The 14,372-nt window shown below is 44.9% G+C and overlaps 1 protein-coding gene across 2 annotated transcripts; it reads right to left on the bottom strand.

The window, feature by feature from the left end:
• Nucleotides 1-8,744: 8,744 nt before the first annotated feature.
• On the bottom strand, nucleotides 8,745-14,283 carry il13ra2 (interleukin 13 receptor, alpha 2). Of its 2 annotated transcripts, XM_067257386.1 has the most exons (10): nucleotides 14,276-14,283; nucleotides 13,526-13,631; nucleotides 13,017-13,168; nucleotides 12,744-12,897; nucleotides 12,477-12,597; nucleotides 12,139-12,323; nucleotides 11,797-11,951; nucleotides 11,452-11,599; nucleotides 9,727-9,835; nucleotides 8,745-9,635 (listed from the first exon to the last, which is right to left on the bottom strand). In XM_067257386.1, the coding sequence occupies exons 2-10, from the start codon at nucleotides 13,617-13,619 to the stop codon at nucleotides 9,587-9,589; spliced, it is 1,167 nt and encodes a 388-aa protein (XP_067113487.1). In that variant the 5' UTR covers nucleotides 13,620-13,631; nucleotides 14,276-14,283; the 3' UTR covers nucleotides 8,745-9,586. The 2 variants fall into 2 exon arrangements, with proteins under 2 accessions (XP_067113487.1, XP_067113488.1); XM_067257387.1 differs by lacking the exons at nucleotides 8,745-9,635; nucleotides 9,727-9,835 and adding an exon at nucleotides 10,705-11,347.
• Nucleotides 14,284-14,372: the final 89 nt, after the last annotated feature.

Here is a 14,372-nt window from a genome sequence, read left to right as displayed (position 1 = left end):
TATTGAGCCATCCTGTCTCACAGACACCCAGCAGTGAGAGATATTCAGTTTGGAGCTGTATGTCCAGTAGATTTGTCTTATCACGCCCCTTTTGTCCATCTGACCCCCACTGATTTGCCCTGCCCTTCTGCCCTGCGCTTCCCTCCCCTGCCTCTCTGCCTCCCACTCCCCTGCCCTGCAGCCCCCCATTCCTCTGCCCTGCCCCACTGGCCTGCCCCGCCCTAGCCAGCCATCAGCTGTGTCCTTCCCTCCCACGCACTCTCAGGTGTCAGGTGCCAGTCGTCCGGGTGACCCCTCTCCTCTCTGCCCAGCAGAGCGCTCACTGCACCAGCTGGGTCCCATGGCCTGAAATAGGGTCATCTTCGACACTCGCTCCTCTAGCTGCTCTCGCGGTTTCTATTTTAGCTGCACCAGTGAGAACAAGGCCCGTGTTGCCGTGCATGCGGGCCTTTGTTGTAGAACACAGACGATATGGTGGCAGTCTCTGTTCTCACCCTGTCAACAGCTCCTCAATTGAGCCTTCCGGAAGCAGCCACATCATACTGTAGCAATATCTGTAGTTAAGACCTTGGGATCCACTTGGGGGGGTGTGGAGCCTAAGTCAATACAGTAGTTTTCTTATTATAGAGATGACCTCTCAGGAATGTGTGGACCGCAGCTCATCTGTTATGGGGTCAGGGTCACATGGTGTAGAGAGGCGTGGGAGCTATACATGTTCTCTATAGGACAGACCTCCATAGCATGACAGGTATCTAAACATGTTACATGTCGGTTACGGGCCTCAAGAGAGGAATTCATTAAACTTAGTGGAACGAACTGTAGATGGTTCAGAGAGGTAGGGTGAAATGAAAGCCATTTTACAATTGGTTAGTAGTTTATTGAGGTTGAGGGCACTTTTATGTCAGAATCTTCAAAGAATAGATTGTTTAAATAAAGGGTTGGGGTAGAAGCCCACAAGTCCTAGTTTGATGGTACATGAGGGTGTTGTCTTGTCTTTGCCAGCTGAGAGACGTCTTAACCATGAGAAAAACACCAAATGAATAAAAATCAACATTGTGTAACATCATTATAGAAACTTTGGCTTTCAGGAGTCATTTATTAAAAAATAGAACATATGGCTGTTAACAATAAAATCGTTGGTCCGGAAGACACAAACGAGAGAGAGTACATGTTTACTCCCAACATAATTGTGTTTCCTTCTTAATCTCCCTCATCATGCTACAACATCCCCCAGCTTTGAGGTCAAGAGGATATTTCTCAGTTTCAAGGTCTGTCTGGCCACACCTGCCTCCTTCACGTGTCTCACTTTCGCCACCTAGTGGATAAACTCTGTGGCGTCATGCTTCTGAGTAAACGAAAATGTCCGGGTTTCCCAGATTCGTTAAGAAGCTCTTAACGCTAAGAGCTTCTTAGGAACGTTCTAAGAGCGCTCTTAGAACGTTCCTAAGAAGCGCTCTTAGAACTAAGAAGCGCTCTTAGAACGTTCCTAAGAAGCTCTTAGCGTTAAAAGCTTCTTAACGAATCTGGGAAACCTGGCCAATAACATTAGTGAAGGTGGTAAAACCATGACGGTCTGTAATGGTTTCTGTAGAAGCTGTCTTCTTCGTTTGGCCCTAGGTCTCATCAACAGGATGTTTTTCCAGCTGCCAAAGCTGGTCCTGTTTTTCTGGAGGTGTTGGAGGAGGTGACGCCAGGTTGTTCGACACCTTCAGACAAGTCGACACTCTCACACCTGGCAAGGAACCCCCCGACCACCTCGCCCTCTCCTCTCCTGCTTCCCTCTTAACACCACCACAGTTCTCAGGTCAACATTCACATGTTGTTCAACGTACCAAAAGAAAAAAGTCAAATAAGAATGGTTTTGTTTCAAATAAAAGACAGCAAACAAATGCACATGACATCACACAAACCCTGACACATATTCTTCTTCTTGTTCCAGAATTGGTGTGAGTGGACAGATGTAGAGACAGGTTGTGGTTCTTGGAGGGCAGGCTGACCCCAGGGCACAGTAACCAGCCCGGCCCTACTCTGTGTGTCTGCAGGGACAGATACCAGTTACTGAGCCAGGGGGCCAGAGGGTCCGTGGTGGGCCACGGTGTGGGGGCCAGAGGGCCTCGGATGGATAGGGGCTAGGAGTCCAGGAGGTTCAGGAGTGTTTAAGGTATTTGCGGTGGTGGATTTCATTGGGGGCCAGACAGTGCTACGGCTGCCTGATAAATGTAAACTGGTTGGCATCTCTTTTCATGGAGAATCTACTTCACAACCATAGCGATACCTGAACTTTAACAGCTATTCTTAACCAAAAAATGGCAAATCAAACATATATCATTTATGCATGTGCAGATATAAAAGTACTGACCTCAGGGTGTCCGGCTGGTTGTGGAGGACTCGGGAACAGGACACGACAGCAGAGTGACGGTCCTGCACACTGAACCTCCCCTCTGAGACCTGAGAGGATGAGGGCAGCTGAGCACCTGGTCTGGACAGGACCCTCCCCTCTGATCCTACACTTCAGCAAGGCCCCACCTAAATCAAACATTAACCCAGGAGCCGGCAGAGTTCCGAATTCAGCTCTCTGTTCTGTCATTTGTAATGGTAATCAATCGCTGCGAGTCAGGATTGATTTGTAGATTCTAAATGCCTGATCAATTCAGCAGCGTGACTCTATGTGTTTGCTCCCATATTGATTACTCTCATCACCATGGCAGCAGCCACACAACAGTTAGCAATAGTCTCATCCCACCCATGCAGCACCTACCTGCTCACTGTGCTTCAGTTTGACACATCCCCTGAGGTGATCTCCTTTTCTTGGCAGACTTGTCACATCAGTGCCTCTGCTCCCCAGTGGGTGTGAGTGTGTTTGTGTGTGTGTGTGTGTGTGCGTGTGCATTTTTAGCAACACATATAGCTTATCTCGCTGAAGTAATTCACCGATTAATTCGCTGTAACGTTTTCTGGGTTGACGATAGCGGAAGGACTGGATATAATTATAACTGTTCCACCTCTACAGAACAATTGTTCTAACTCTACAACAAACATACACACACACACACACACACTCACGCTCAACGCACACACACACGTTCCACACACGAGGCTGGTTGGTGCAGAGTGTCCTTGTCCTCCTTTCATTATCGTGGATGTGGATGAAGTGGGAGGCCAGTGGTGGGAAGTAGTCAGCTGCATACCTGACCTTGCAGTGTCCATCAACCATCCAGCCGTGTGGTGCGACACGCCAGGACACACACACACCAGGTGGTCACTCTCCCAACACAGTCACTGTTCAATATGGCCACGACCCATAGAACTACACAAGTAGTCTCTGTGGGCTGTCTTTCCCTGGATAAACTGCTATTAAAAAAAGTGGCGAATTCATCGTTAGCTTAATGTACACAGAGCAGTCATTTTGCGGTGGCCATGGGTAAGTGGGTTTTATTGGCCCTAAAAGGGTGTTTCATGTTGACGTAAAGTGACACTAGGATGCCACCCAGTGGTGGTTAAATGCTCAAACGCAGGGCCAGCTCAGCCATTTAAAACCACATTCAACTGCTCTCTCTGGTTTTTTAAATTGTACATTTAGAATTCTCTTTATGTCCTCCTAATGCTTGGACCTTGTGTTTGGTTTATGAGTTGGCACTTGTCTGGGGTTTGTTCTGCTAGGACACTTAAATGGTTGCTGGCAGGCCAGCCAAGAGATAGCCTATCAATCAGAGGACTGATTCCATTTCACAGAAAAACACCTAGTTTGGGCTTCTGTGAGCTTTTATTAGGTTCTCAAAAAACAGTCCTCAGTCACAAGAGACTCACCCTTCCTTTTCTTTTGGAGTGTTTTGGGGACGTCTGATTGGCTCCTCGGCAGGCACGGAAGAAGAAGCTGCAGGAGCGAGGTCATTTCCTGAAATGACTCGGAAATACTGTTCTTGTTTTCACCTCTCGTCCTGTCCTAACCAGTGGCGAAAATCTGCTATCAATTTTGGGGGGGGACAATTATATGACATTTTCTCAAGAGCAATTCCTGAGGGGGACACCAACATTACTGCTGTAACACATAGCCTACATTGTAATAAGTTAAATGTATATTATTAATATTATATAAATGTCCTTATGTTTACAGTGATTTATTGGGGGGGACAAATCCTATTTTTCCCAGGATGGGGGGGTCGTGTGCTCCCTGTCCCCCCCGGGATTACCGCCTCTGGTCCTCACCTGTCCTCACCTGATCTCATCTGACCTCGCCTGTCCCTGTGTTTCTCTCTCACGCCCTTCAGGTGAGACTCTGTTCCTCCAAGACTTCAGTGGAATATTGTGTTTTGCACAGGTAATCCAACAAGGCTGCGCTCCGTTGAACCTGTCGGTGTGATGCAGCCCATATATGTGTCGTAACACGATACAATCTGCGGCTGCTGGCGCTGTCTGCTCAGTGTAGTGTAGAGTCTCTCGATGTTATGGTTTGTTTTGTGAACAGAACCACTGAAAACCCCTTCAGGCACGAGGGCAGTCATAGGGGGCAGCAGTGGAATCTGTGACTCATACTCTCTGCAGACGGTCACGTCGACCACTCAGGAAAACATCAACCATGCAGACAGCTGCTGAGGAGGAATGTACAGTATCAATTAATATTGGTCCCAAGGATCCCAAAGTGCTGAGCTAATGGAATTCATCTATACTTAAAATGTGAGACCCAAAACCAAACATATGAGGAAAAATTACATCTGCAGTATTCACAGCATTTTAACAGATGTTTATTATGTCACATTTGCAGATGTTACTTTGGCATGTCATTTATAACAGAGCTGAGAATTTGAAACTATATCAAAACAGTTTCCTTTTCAGCAAACATGATAAACCAAGCTAGAGTTCCAACCTAAATTTAGTTCCAACTCAATCTATAGGATCATAAAGAAATGTTCCTTGGGATGTACTCTGGACAGACAGATCACCTGAGAGAGACCATGACTCAGGTGATACGTGATTGTTCATCCTTTGATCTGTTCACGGTCATCCTGCTTCCCTTCAACCAAGTCTTATCTGTGACCTCCAAACCCCATTTTACAACTCACTAGGAGTATCAGCCATTTGCCATGTAATTCCGGCCCCTACTGAGGCAACAGACAGTGGTTTGAAAGAGTGACAATTCCATCCATTGGTTTAGGCAGGGGGTTCTCACCTGTTGAAAAATAAGGCAGAATAAAAGGAATCAGGTTTCAAACCTAATTGATTATTTATTGAGCGGGTATAGTCATAGCAGTCTAAATCTAGGAAAGGGGACTCTCAAATATCAGAAAGTTTCATATGCATTTGAATTAATGAGGCAGACAGACAGTAGCCTATAGGCTACCTGCCGCGTGGGAAGAAATACAAAGCACCGCTGCTCAACAAGTAGCCAGCCTGTGGTGTGTATAACGCCAGAGCGCATTACATTTGAGAGTAAACGATTAAATAAGAACAAGTACACATTCACGCTTTCCGACCGATGACACATTCCTTGGATAGCTTGTTGGCTGTCTTACCTTGGGCACGCTTGACATTAGATAAGTGACCTTCCGTTGTTCAGATGTAATCATTGTCGGCATCCCTGCATATGTACCAAAGGATGACGTAAAGAATGAGCAGAATGGCGAAGAGAAAAGGAGCAATGAATATGGCTTTGGTTATAGGGGAGACCATCGACTGCATGACAGGAAGGAGAGAGGAACGGAGATGCGGACCGGTTGAGCTCTCATGTTATCAAAATTCAAGGAGCGTCTCTCCAGTCCCTGTCGACTGATAACGTGCATTGACCTTGTGCGGCGCAGAGCAGGAGGAATTTGTTTAAGATAACTTCATTGATCTACTGGAATTCCTATTCCTAAGATCCTAAGACAATCTAACGGCTTTTTAAACTGTTACAATTTGTTTGTACGAAAAAATACAGCTAAAAGCTAGGCTATATATTTTTGCCCTTAATGAGCAGTAGCCTCATTAACTTAGTAAAGAAATCGACATCAACCGATTTAAGCTTGGCAACAAGCTAATGTCATATTTTGTGTTCATTTTTATTTGTAATTACTCAAACAGTCACTATTATAGGTGGAAGGTGTTGTTCTAACCGTCCTGGTCTGAGTAGTAGTACTGATCCTCTTCCCCTGTATCACTGTCCTCTTCATCTTCCCCAGTCTGGTTGGTGACCAGCCGCTCAGGTGGCTGTGGTCTGGGGAGGGTTGAGGGAGGAGGTGTTGCTGTGGGTAGAGGCCCGACCTGAGGGCCCTGGATGTTACTAGCAGCGTTCTCAGCACCCTCAGCGGGGGATGGGGCTGAGGTTGACGGCGGGGAAGGACATGGCGAGCCCTCCATGGGTTGGGCACGACCCAGCAGCATCTGCACCATTTGGTTGGCATGGTTCTTATCAGTCTTGATCTTCAGGGTGAATCTAGGATGGGGGCAATTTCCTGATCCGTCGCCTGATACAATCTCTATCTCCGTGATTTGCAATCTGTTCCAAATATAGATTTTTACAATGTAGGTCTAGGTCATTTGTACAGAGCATTGAGGTAAATTAACATCACTGCTAATGGGAAATGTAACGTTATTAACCTATTTTACCTTTCCATTGCCCTCTGATTCCTGAAGCGTTTGAAAATCCAACACATAGCAGCCAGCACCAGGAGAAGAAGTAGCAGAACCACCACAAAGACGATGAAGACGTCTGAATTCAACCACTGGGACAAGGTCCCATAACTGTCGCCCCTGGCACTCATCCCTAAAGAGTTAACAAAAATAGACACTGCATAGTAATATGTGTGTGTGTGTGTGTGTGTACGTGTGTGTGTGTGGTGGTGTTTAAACTTCACCTTTATTGACTTGTGGACACCGTGTCTCCTGCAACGGTTTTGTGAGGGGACAAGAAAACAAGCAAGTAGGTTGAGATGTCCGGTGCTCCCTCTCTGGCGGAACCTCTGTCACATCCATGTGTCAACGGCGATTAAAGATGAGACACAGCTGTGCATACTTTATTCTTTGCACTTTCTTGTGGTCTGGGTCATGTCCGCTGCCTACGCTTCAACATGGATCATCGTAACTTATTCAATCGTAAGAAGAGAAAGTAAAGGTATTGTTGGGTTTGAATACCTTGATAAATTCTCGTACAATTTCCAAGTTGGCTTACATTATGGAAAAACGTTCACATTATGGTTTATATAGGCCTATACCATACTAATGGAATCCGATGTATTAATGTAGGCCTAATTTTTTAATCAGTCCAATTTACCATTGCTTCACGCAGAGCCTTTACCCTAAAGCAAAGACTACTCAAGGAGATTTACAATGGTCGATTTGTTTACATTCTCTCGACCCATTGTTGTCACTCCATACAGTTACAGTTTTGAAAGAATCAGTCAACCAATTTATTTACGTCATAAGACGAACGTCATAATGTATTGTGAATTCCAAAGATGGAGCCATTGCACGCGGTGGCAGCAAAGACAATAAGTCAACCGAACCCTCCCTCGGGGAACCCCAGACTGTTTTGGACTGAATTAGCGATCGTAACGGTCTCAGCTGATGGAGGTTTTTTGTGTGTCAAAGGTCGGACGAGGATTGGTCGTTCCTTTGTTGTTCTTATCTTCCATATATACTAGGGATGTGCATCTCCATCACTGAGGACAATGCGATACACATCTCGATGCAACGATCCAATACATTAAAGATACATAAAAGCAACTACTAATACGATTCACCCACATTGCGATGCAGTGCGATTCAACAAGATGCGATTCAATGAGATGCGATGCGGAAGAATATGATTCTATGCAATTTAATATGGTACATAATGATTTATTTCTTTGTCAGACATCAAATCATAAATTAACTAAAGAAGTGAACGTTACTGTGTGCACTGGATACAATGTGGGATGAAATCGTGATGCATCGTTTCTAACATTTTTGCATCGGTACAATCCTATGTATTTATATAGAATCGTGTGTAGGTTGTATATATATAGATATATATATATCTATATATATATATACACATAGGATTATACCGATGGTCAATCATTGGTCACATTTCTAAATACTAAAATGTGACCAATGATTTGTGACCAATAATTTTATATTTAGATAGATTCCTTCTCTCTAACTATTTCTTAAACGTGCTCTCATCTCCACTGCTGTCAGTGGCCGATTCTCGTGAAGTCTCTCAGCCAAGTTCCTACGAATTGCAATAAATCCAATGTTTGGCAACATTTCGGATTTTCCCTTTACTCTTCCTCCGACATGATAACACTCCTCCAAACTTCACCAATCATTATGTTCCATATTAAATTGAATCGCACTGCATCGCAATAGGGGTGAATGGTATCGCATTAGTAGTTGCTTTTATGTATCTTTAACGTATTGGATCGTTGGCAGTGCATCGAGATGTGTATCGCATCGTCCTCAGTGATGGAGATGCACATCCCTAGTTGGAACGGAATGGTTTTGCCTCTCAGCAGGTGAATGGCCACGACAATGAAGCTGCTACTATTAACCACATTTAACCTTTGGTCAATGTGGTCATATACATTTGCACTTAAAGCAATAGTCTTTTTAATATCTGGAAATAAAATGCAAACCAAAATATGGACGAACATAGACAACTTTAACTAAGGATACAAATATAGATTTTTTCAAAAATAAATACCATAGGAACTTTCAACAGTTTCTGTACCAAAGAGATAACACAAATCATACTTTTAAACATATACATAGTATTTTTATTTGGTCAATTGTAATCCCGTACATTAAATGAACATTAAAAAGCATACAATAACTTGAATGTGTAATGGCAAGAACTGTGGCATTGTGAACAATAATACATACATTTTATTTAGGCAAGGAACACATTGAAAATACTGTATGCAATGCAGCACAATGTGATTTACTTGGTCTTTTTGTCTTTTTCTGTTTTATTGTAAAAACTACTGTAATCACATACTTTCAAGAGGCACTTTAAAGTACATACACACTTCCACGTTGCTTGGCAAGACCAGTGGCTTTAAGGAGTAAATAGTGAGCCCTTTACTAAATGGCATAACTGGAGCAAAGTAAAAAATACATAAGATTTTTAGGTAACAACCTGATATATTCAGTTTAAAAAGACATACAATAGAAACAATGCAGAAGTATACACTCAGAGCATGACACTCGAGACAAAGTACACATGAAAAAAAACAGATCCACAACATAGCACACAAGCAGACAGGACAACTATGACAATGCCTTATAGAAACTCAAAAAGGACTCAGGAAGGAAAATAGACAGGTCTTAAGGGAGGATTTAAATGTATCAAGGCGAGGGGAAGACCGGACGCACAGAGAAAGGCTATTCGATAGCACTGGAGCAGCAACAAAGAATGCACAAGCATCCTTTTACTTGGCATGGTATATATAAAAGCTGGTTTGACGATCTTAGAGACCTTGATGTGTGGTGGAGGCTGATAAGGTCAGAGGTATAAAGACAATGTCTTAATAACAGTACTGCAATGCTATAGTAGTCAGTAGTAGTGGTAGAGGTCAGTGTTAAGACTGCTGCACGTCTTCAGATGGGATGCTCAGTAGAATGTCCCGTCCTATGCAGAGGACAGTAAGAGTTTGGCCTTCTTCTTTTGGGACGTACACCTGGAGATCATCAACAGCGTGAGCTTATCCTTTCTTGCGTGCGTGTGCGGATGTGTGTGTGTGTGTGTGCGTGCCTGGGCATAATACTTACACTGTCCACCCTGACACCAAACACAGTGACAGGATTAATATTGTGATGCCAACCACGGCACCAACCACCCCCACATCCAGGTCTTGCTCTGGAACAACCTTCTGTATATCTACAACACACCGAAGCCACAGTCTATGCTGTCAGTATACATTATATATGCATAGGTGTCACTTCACTCAGACCAAAAACCTACTGTATGTAGGCAGAGGAACAAATGGAGGTTTACAAGTTAATACAGTGAACAGTTTGATGATGGATGAATGGATACAAAGACGAGGATAGCCAAGATAAGTCCAACACCAACTTTAATAGAGCTATTAGCACATGCAGTCACAACAAGTTTCCTGAGTCGAAAAAGTCAAAAAGGTTGTATTGCTCGACACAGGAACCGTGACCAGGATGTCCACGTCATTTTGGGCCAAGTATACGCTTCTTGTGAAAAGAAGATGGATGTTAACATCTTTTAGGATGTTAACTCCTTGTTGTGTGGGTGTGTGTATGACTACCGTACATGGGTGAGATTAGTCAAGATTATCAAGGGTGGGAAACCAGTCAGTAGAGATGATGCGTCAGGTTAAAGATCCAGGACAGAGTCTCAGATGGTTCAAGACACTGTGCTGAGGTTGTCCTGGGGAGGGTAGCTCCATTCCTGCTGTGTCCTGGGGCGGGTAGCTCCATTCCTGCTGTGTCTTGTGGCGGGTAGCTCCATTCCTGCTGTGTCCTGGGGCGGGTAGCTCCACCCCTGCTGTGTCCTGGGGCGGGTAGCTCCATTCCTGCTGTGTCCTGGGGCGGGTAGCTCCATTCCTGCTGTGTCCTGGGGCGGGTAGCTCCATTCCTGCTGTGTCTTGTGGCGGGTAGCTCCATTCCTGCTGTGTCCTGGGGCGGGTAGCTCCACCCCTGCTGTGTCCTGGGGCGGGTAGCTCCATTCCTGCTGTGTCCTGGGGAGGGTAGCTCCATTCCTGCTGTGTCCTGGGGCGGGTAGCTCCATTCCTGCTGTGTCTTGTGGCGGGTAGCTCCATTCCTGCTGTGTCCTGGGGCGGGTAGCTCCACCCCTGCTGTGTCCTGGGGCGGGTAGCTCCATTCCTGCTGTGTCCTGGGGCGGGTAGCTACACCCCTGCTGTGTCCTGGGGCGGGTAGCTCCATTCCTGCTGTGTCCTGGGGCGGGTAGCTACACCCCTGCTGTGTCCTGGGGCGGGTAGCTCCATTCCTGCTGTGTCCTGGGGCGGGTAGCTCCATTCCTGCTGTGTCTTGTGGCGGGTAGCTCCATTCCTGCTGTGTCCTGGGGCGGGTAGCTACACCCCTGCTGTGTCCTGGGGCGGGTAGCTACACCCCTGCTGTGTCCTGGGGCGGGTAGCTCCATTCCTGCTGTGTCCTGGGGCGGGTAGCTCCATTCCTTCTGTGTCTTGTGGCGGGTAGCTCCACCCCTGCTGTGTCCTGTGGCGGGTAGCTCCACCTCTGCTGAGGGTGGACGTAGAGATCTGGCCCTGAAGAGTGTTGAAACGCTGTAGTGTTGTATTTGCTTGTGTATTTTTTGCCTACTTCTTAGTAGTTGTGGACAATTAAGGTCTAGTGAACGTTGTCATGTTTCCAACAACAAACATCAGGAGGTCTGATCAGAGGTCTGACAGAAAGGGACTGATTTCAATACCGAGTAACACTTTGGAGTCAGGGGGGAGGGGGCAACAGAAGATATGTGTATGGAGAAAAAAACTGTTACAGTGTTACCTCGATCACAGGACCGTTGACTCCAGTCACTCCAGAATCCTCTGTCAGCACAAAACTGGTGCACCCTTGACCTGACCCGGAAGCACTCCCTCTCAGTGTCCCCAGTGGAGAGATATGTGAAGGTTGTGTCTCTGGTTACACTCGTTCTCTGACATGACAAAAACAGGACATGGGTTTGAGGTTCCTTTGTCAATGCTGTGGGTGGGGTAATCCAGATTAAACAACGTGACACGCAGACAACGTGCAGGTACCTGCCAGGGGCCTGAAGCAGAAATATTTATATTGCTGTTGCCATGTTAATACCATTTTGGTGATGGATGACTGTCTACACGTGGTGAAGCCTACCAGCAATAATTGTCCGTCTTTAATTTCCTCACTGATCTCCACCTCCCACTCCAAGCAGCCTTCAAGGACTCTCCCATGGGGGGGATCCCAGTGCAGCCTAACTTTCCCGTCTGGATCTGCCCAGAGATCAACCACCTCCACAGCTGCAGGCTTCACTAAAGATACACAACAGAAATGGAGGTGCATGATAAACGATAGCGTTATTTAAATTCTGTCGCCAGGAGACAATGTTGTATTCCATAGGAAGGAGTAGACACCGGAATGTTTTGATATGACAGAGATACTATAGCCATCCTCAACATGGTGGCACAAACGTTGTGTGAAGGTATATCATCTTAATACCCTGATTCTGGACTTGCAGGGAGAAGAAGGCTGGCCTCACAACCACGCCCGGAGAGGAGCTGTTCACACAGATGTTGAAATCAGTGAACTCTTCAAGAAAATCATGTGATAAATTGCAGCCTGTCCGGGCCAGGTTTTGAACAATGTAGTTTGGGCACTCCTCAGAATGTTCCATGTCACTATGCCTAGTGGTTTGGAGAAACAAAATACACAACAGTTAAACCCTGTCGTGGAAACCTTGCCAGAGCACACCTTCCTCTGAAAGTGCACACGGGTACATCAATTACTGCCATAATCTTTGTTAATACACTCCAATGTTATGCTGAGAATCTGCCTACCAGAAGTAGAGCTTGTACTGGGCCTTGGCCAGGACCTCAGGGCCATTGAGCCAGGTACACTCCATGTATTCCTGCTGATGGAACACACAGGCAAATCCCTGGACCCTGGAGCCAATGACACCTGTTGGGGATTGCAAAAAGATTAACAGAATAAACAAACAAATGACAAACAAATCAATGAATAAAAACATATGATTGGTGGGATATTGTTGCGAGTGGAAGCTACTTGGATGATGGTTGTCCCTCTCTGATGTCATTTGAACCTACCTGTGTTGGAGGGCTGCAGGGTCAGCTCTGTAAAATTGCTCTGGATCTCTGAGTAGTTAGTGGAGGCTCCTTTCAACAGCGTGTACAGTCTGACCTTGACCGCTTTCTCAAGGTCAAACTGGGCTCTGTAGCTCCTCCTCACCGTCCTGATTGCCTACAGGATCAACACACAAGACCCTGTCCTCAGGCTTCCCTTTCCTCACACGCCCTCAGACAGGAGCGATTACAGATGATGTGTCACTGAAGAGTCTAGGAGCGTGGGAATGTGCCTACCGTCCACCTGCCTTTGTATGTGTTGAGATACTCCAGCTGATACCGCAGGGAGCAGTCGGTCCTGTTGAGCAGGCTAGCTGGTGGGCTCCAGGTTATGAGGAGTTGTCCCAGACGGCCAGGGTCATGTATCTCAACCTCCTCAGGCGGAGCAACTGAAATGTGTTTCAGTTACAATAAACATACTTTCAATTAAATTAACTTGTGATTGATCAGTTCGCACATCACCGAGTGGAATTTAAGTGATTCTACATGAAATACATTGATTGTTTGTTCAATTTATTTTATTTTAAGTTTAGTTTTGTAATATTTTGAGCACTTCTGTTTTCTTTATCCATTAGTCAGCACCGTCTTGTGCACATTTCTCTGTAAGTTCACTCTACAGTAGAGAATAAAAAGGAACCTTTTCTTTCTCTGTTGTTTGAAGAAAATTAAGAATAAGCACAGTTTCTCATCTTCCTGTATGCAGGCTTCCGAAATAGTCAGCAGAAAAATTAGTCAGACCAACTAACCTGTCAATCCATTCATCTGGATAAACTGACTCCAGTGTAGAATTAGCATAAATACAACTTCATGGCCCAGTAAGGTTTTTCTGCTCAGCAACATTCTGCTAAACTCCTGAAAGACGGAAAGAATATCATTAGAATATCAACAATAGCTAATCTAGTCTCCCTTGACAACCTAAGCAACCAAGCTGATACTGACATGGCCAAATCATACAAACTATTGCTGTAAGTTACCCTATTTGCACTAAGTTACCATAGTTGTTCCACTAAGTTAGCCTATTTGTATTTTTGTACTTTTATATTTGTATTTTATACTGTATATAGCTACTTAACTTTGTATATTTTTATTTTATTCTAAATTCTTACAGCCCCATAGTATTAGTTAGACTTTGTACCGTTAGTATAGTTAGACTTGTACACCACTATTCAAGATTCATGACTCCCAATTTGTTAAATGTATGCCAAAGTAAATTCCAGTAAAAGTCTGTGCAAACTTTCCTGGCGATTAAAACCCCTTTGTGGTTCTTCTTCTGATTCTATTCCATCTTAATAAACTATTGCTAGATATTAGAAAATCCTATTTTATTGCATTTTTGTGAGCATATTTAGATTTCGTGGAGTGAAAAAAATGACTTTTATGTAAAATACATTCTACATTACAGGGTATTCATCAAATTTGGAATTTAAAATCAGTCTATACATCAGAAAAAAAGAGATGAAAAAGTTCTAAGAGGAGCGGGAGGAGGCAGTACTTACTGAGTGGTAGCAGCTAGTGAGCAGCTGTGCTCTGTAGAGTTGGAGCAGCAGGAGCTGTTTGTCCCAGACGGCTGAGGAGGCAGTGCTTTTGTGTAGC

This window comes from Osmerus mordax, chromosome 19, assembly GCF_038355195.1.
Source record: "Osmerus mordax isolate fOsmMor3 chromosome 19, fOsmMor3.pri, whole genome shotgun sequence".
NCBI classification, from domain to species: domain Eukaryota; kingdom Metazoa; phylum Chordata; class Actinopteri; order Osmeriformes; family Osmeridae; genus Osmerus; species Osmerus mordax.
This window is presented reverse-complemented; position numbering and strand designations above follow the sequence as displayed.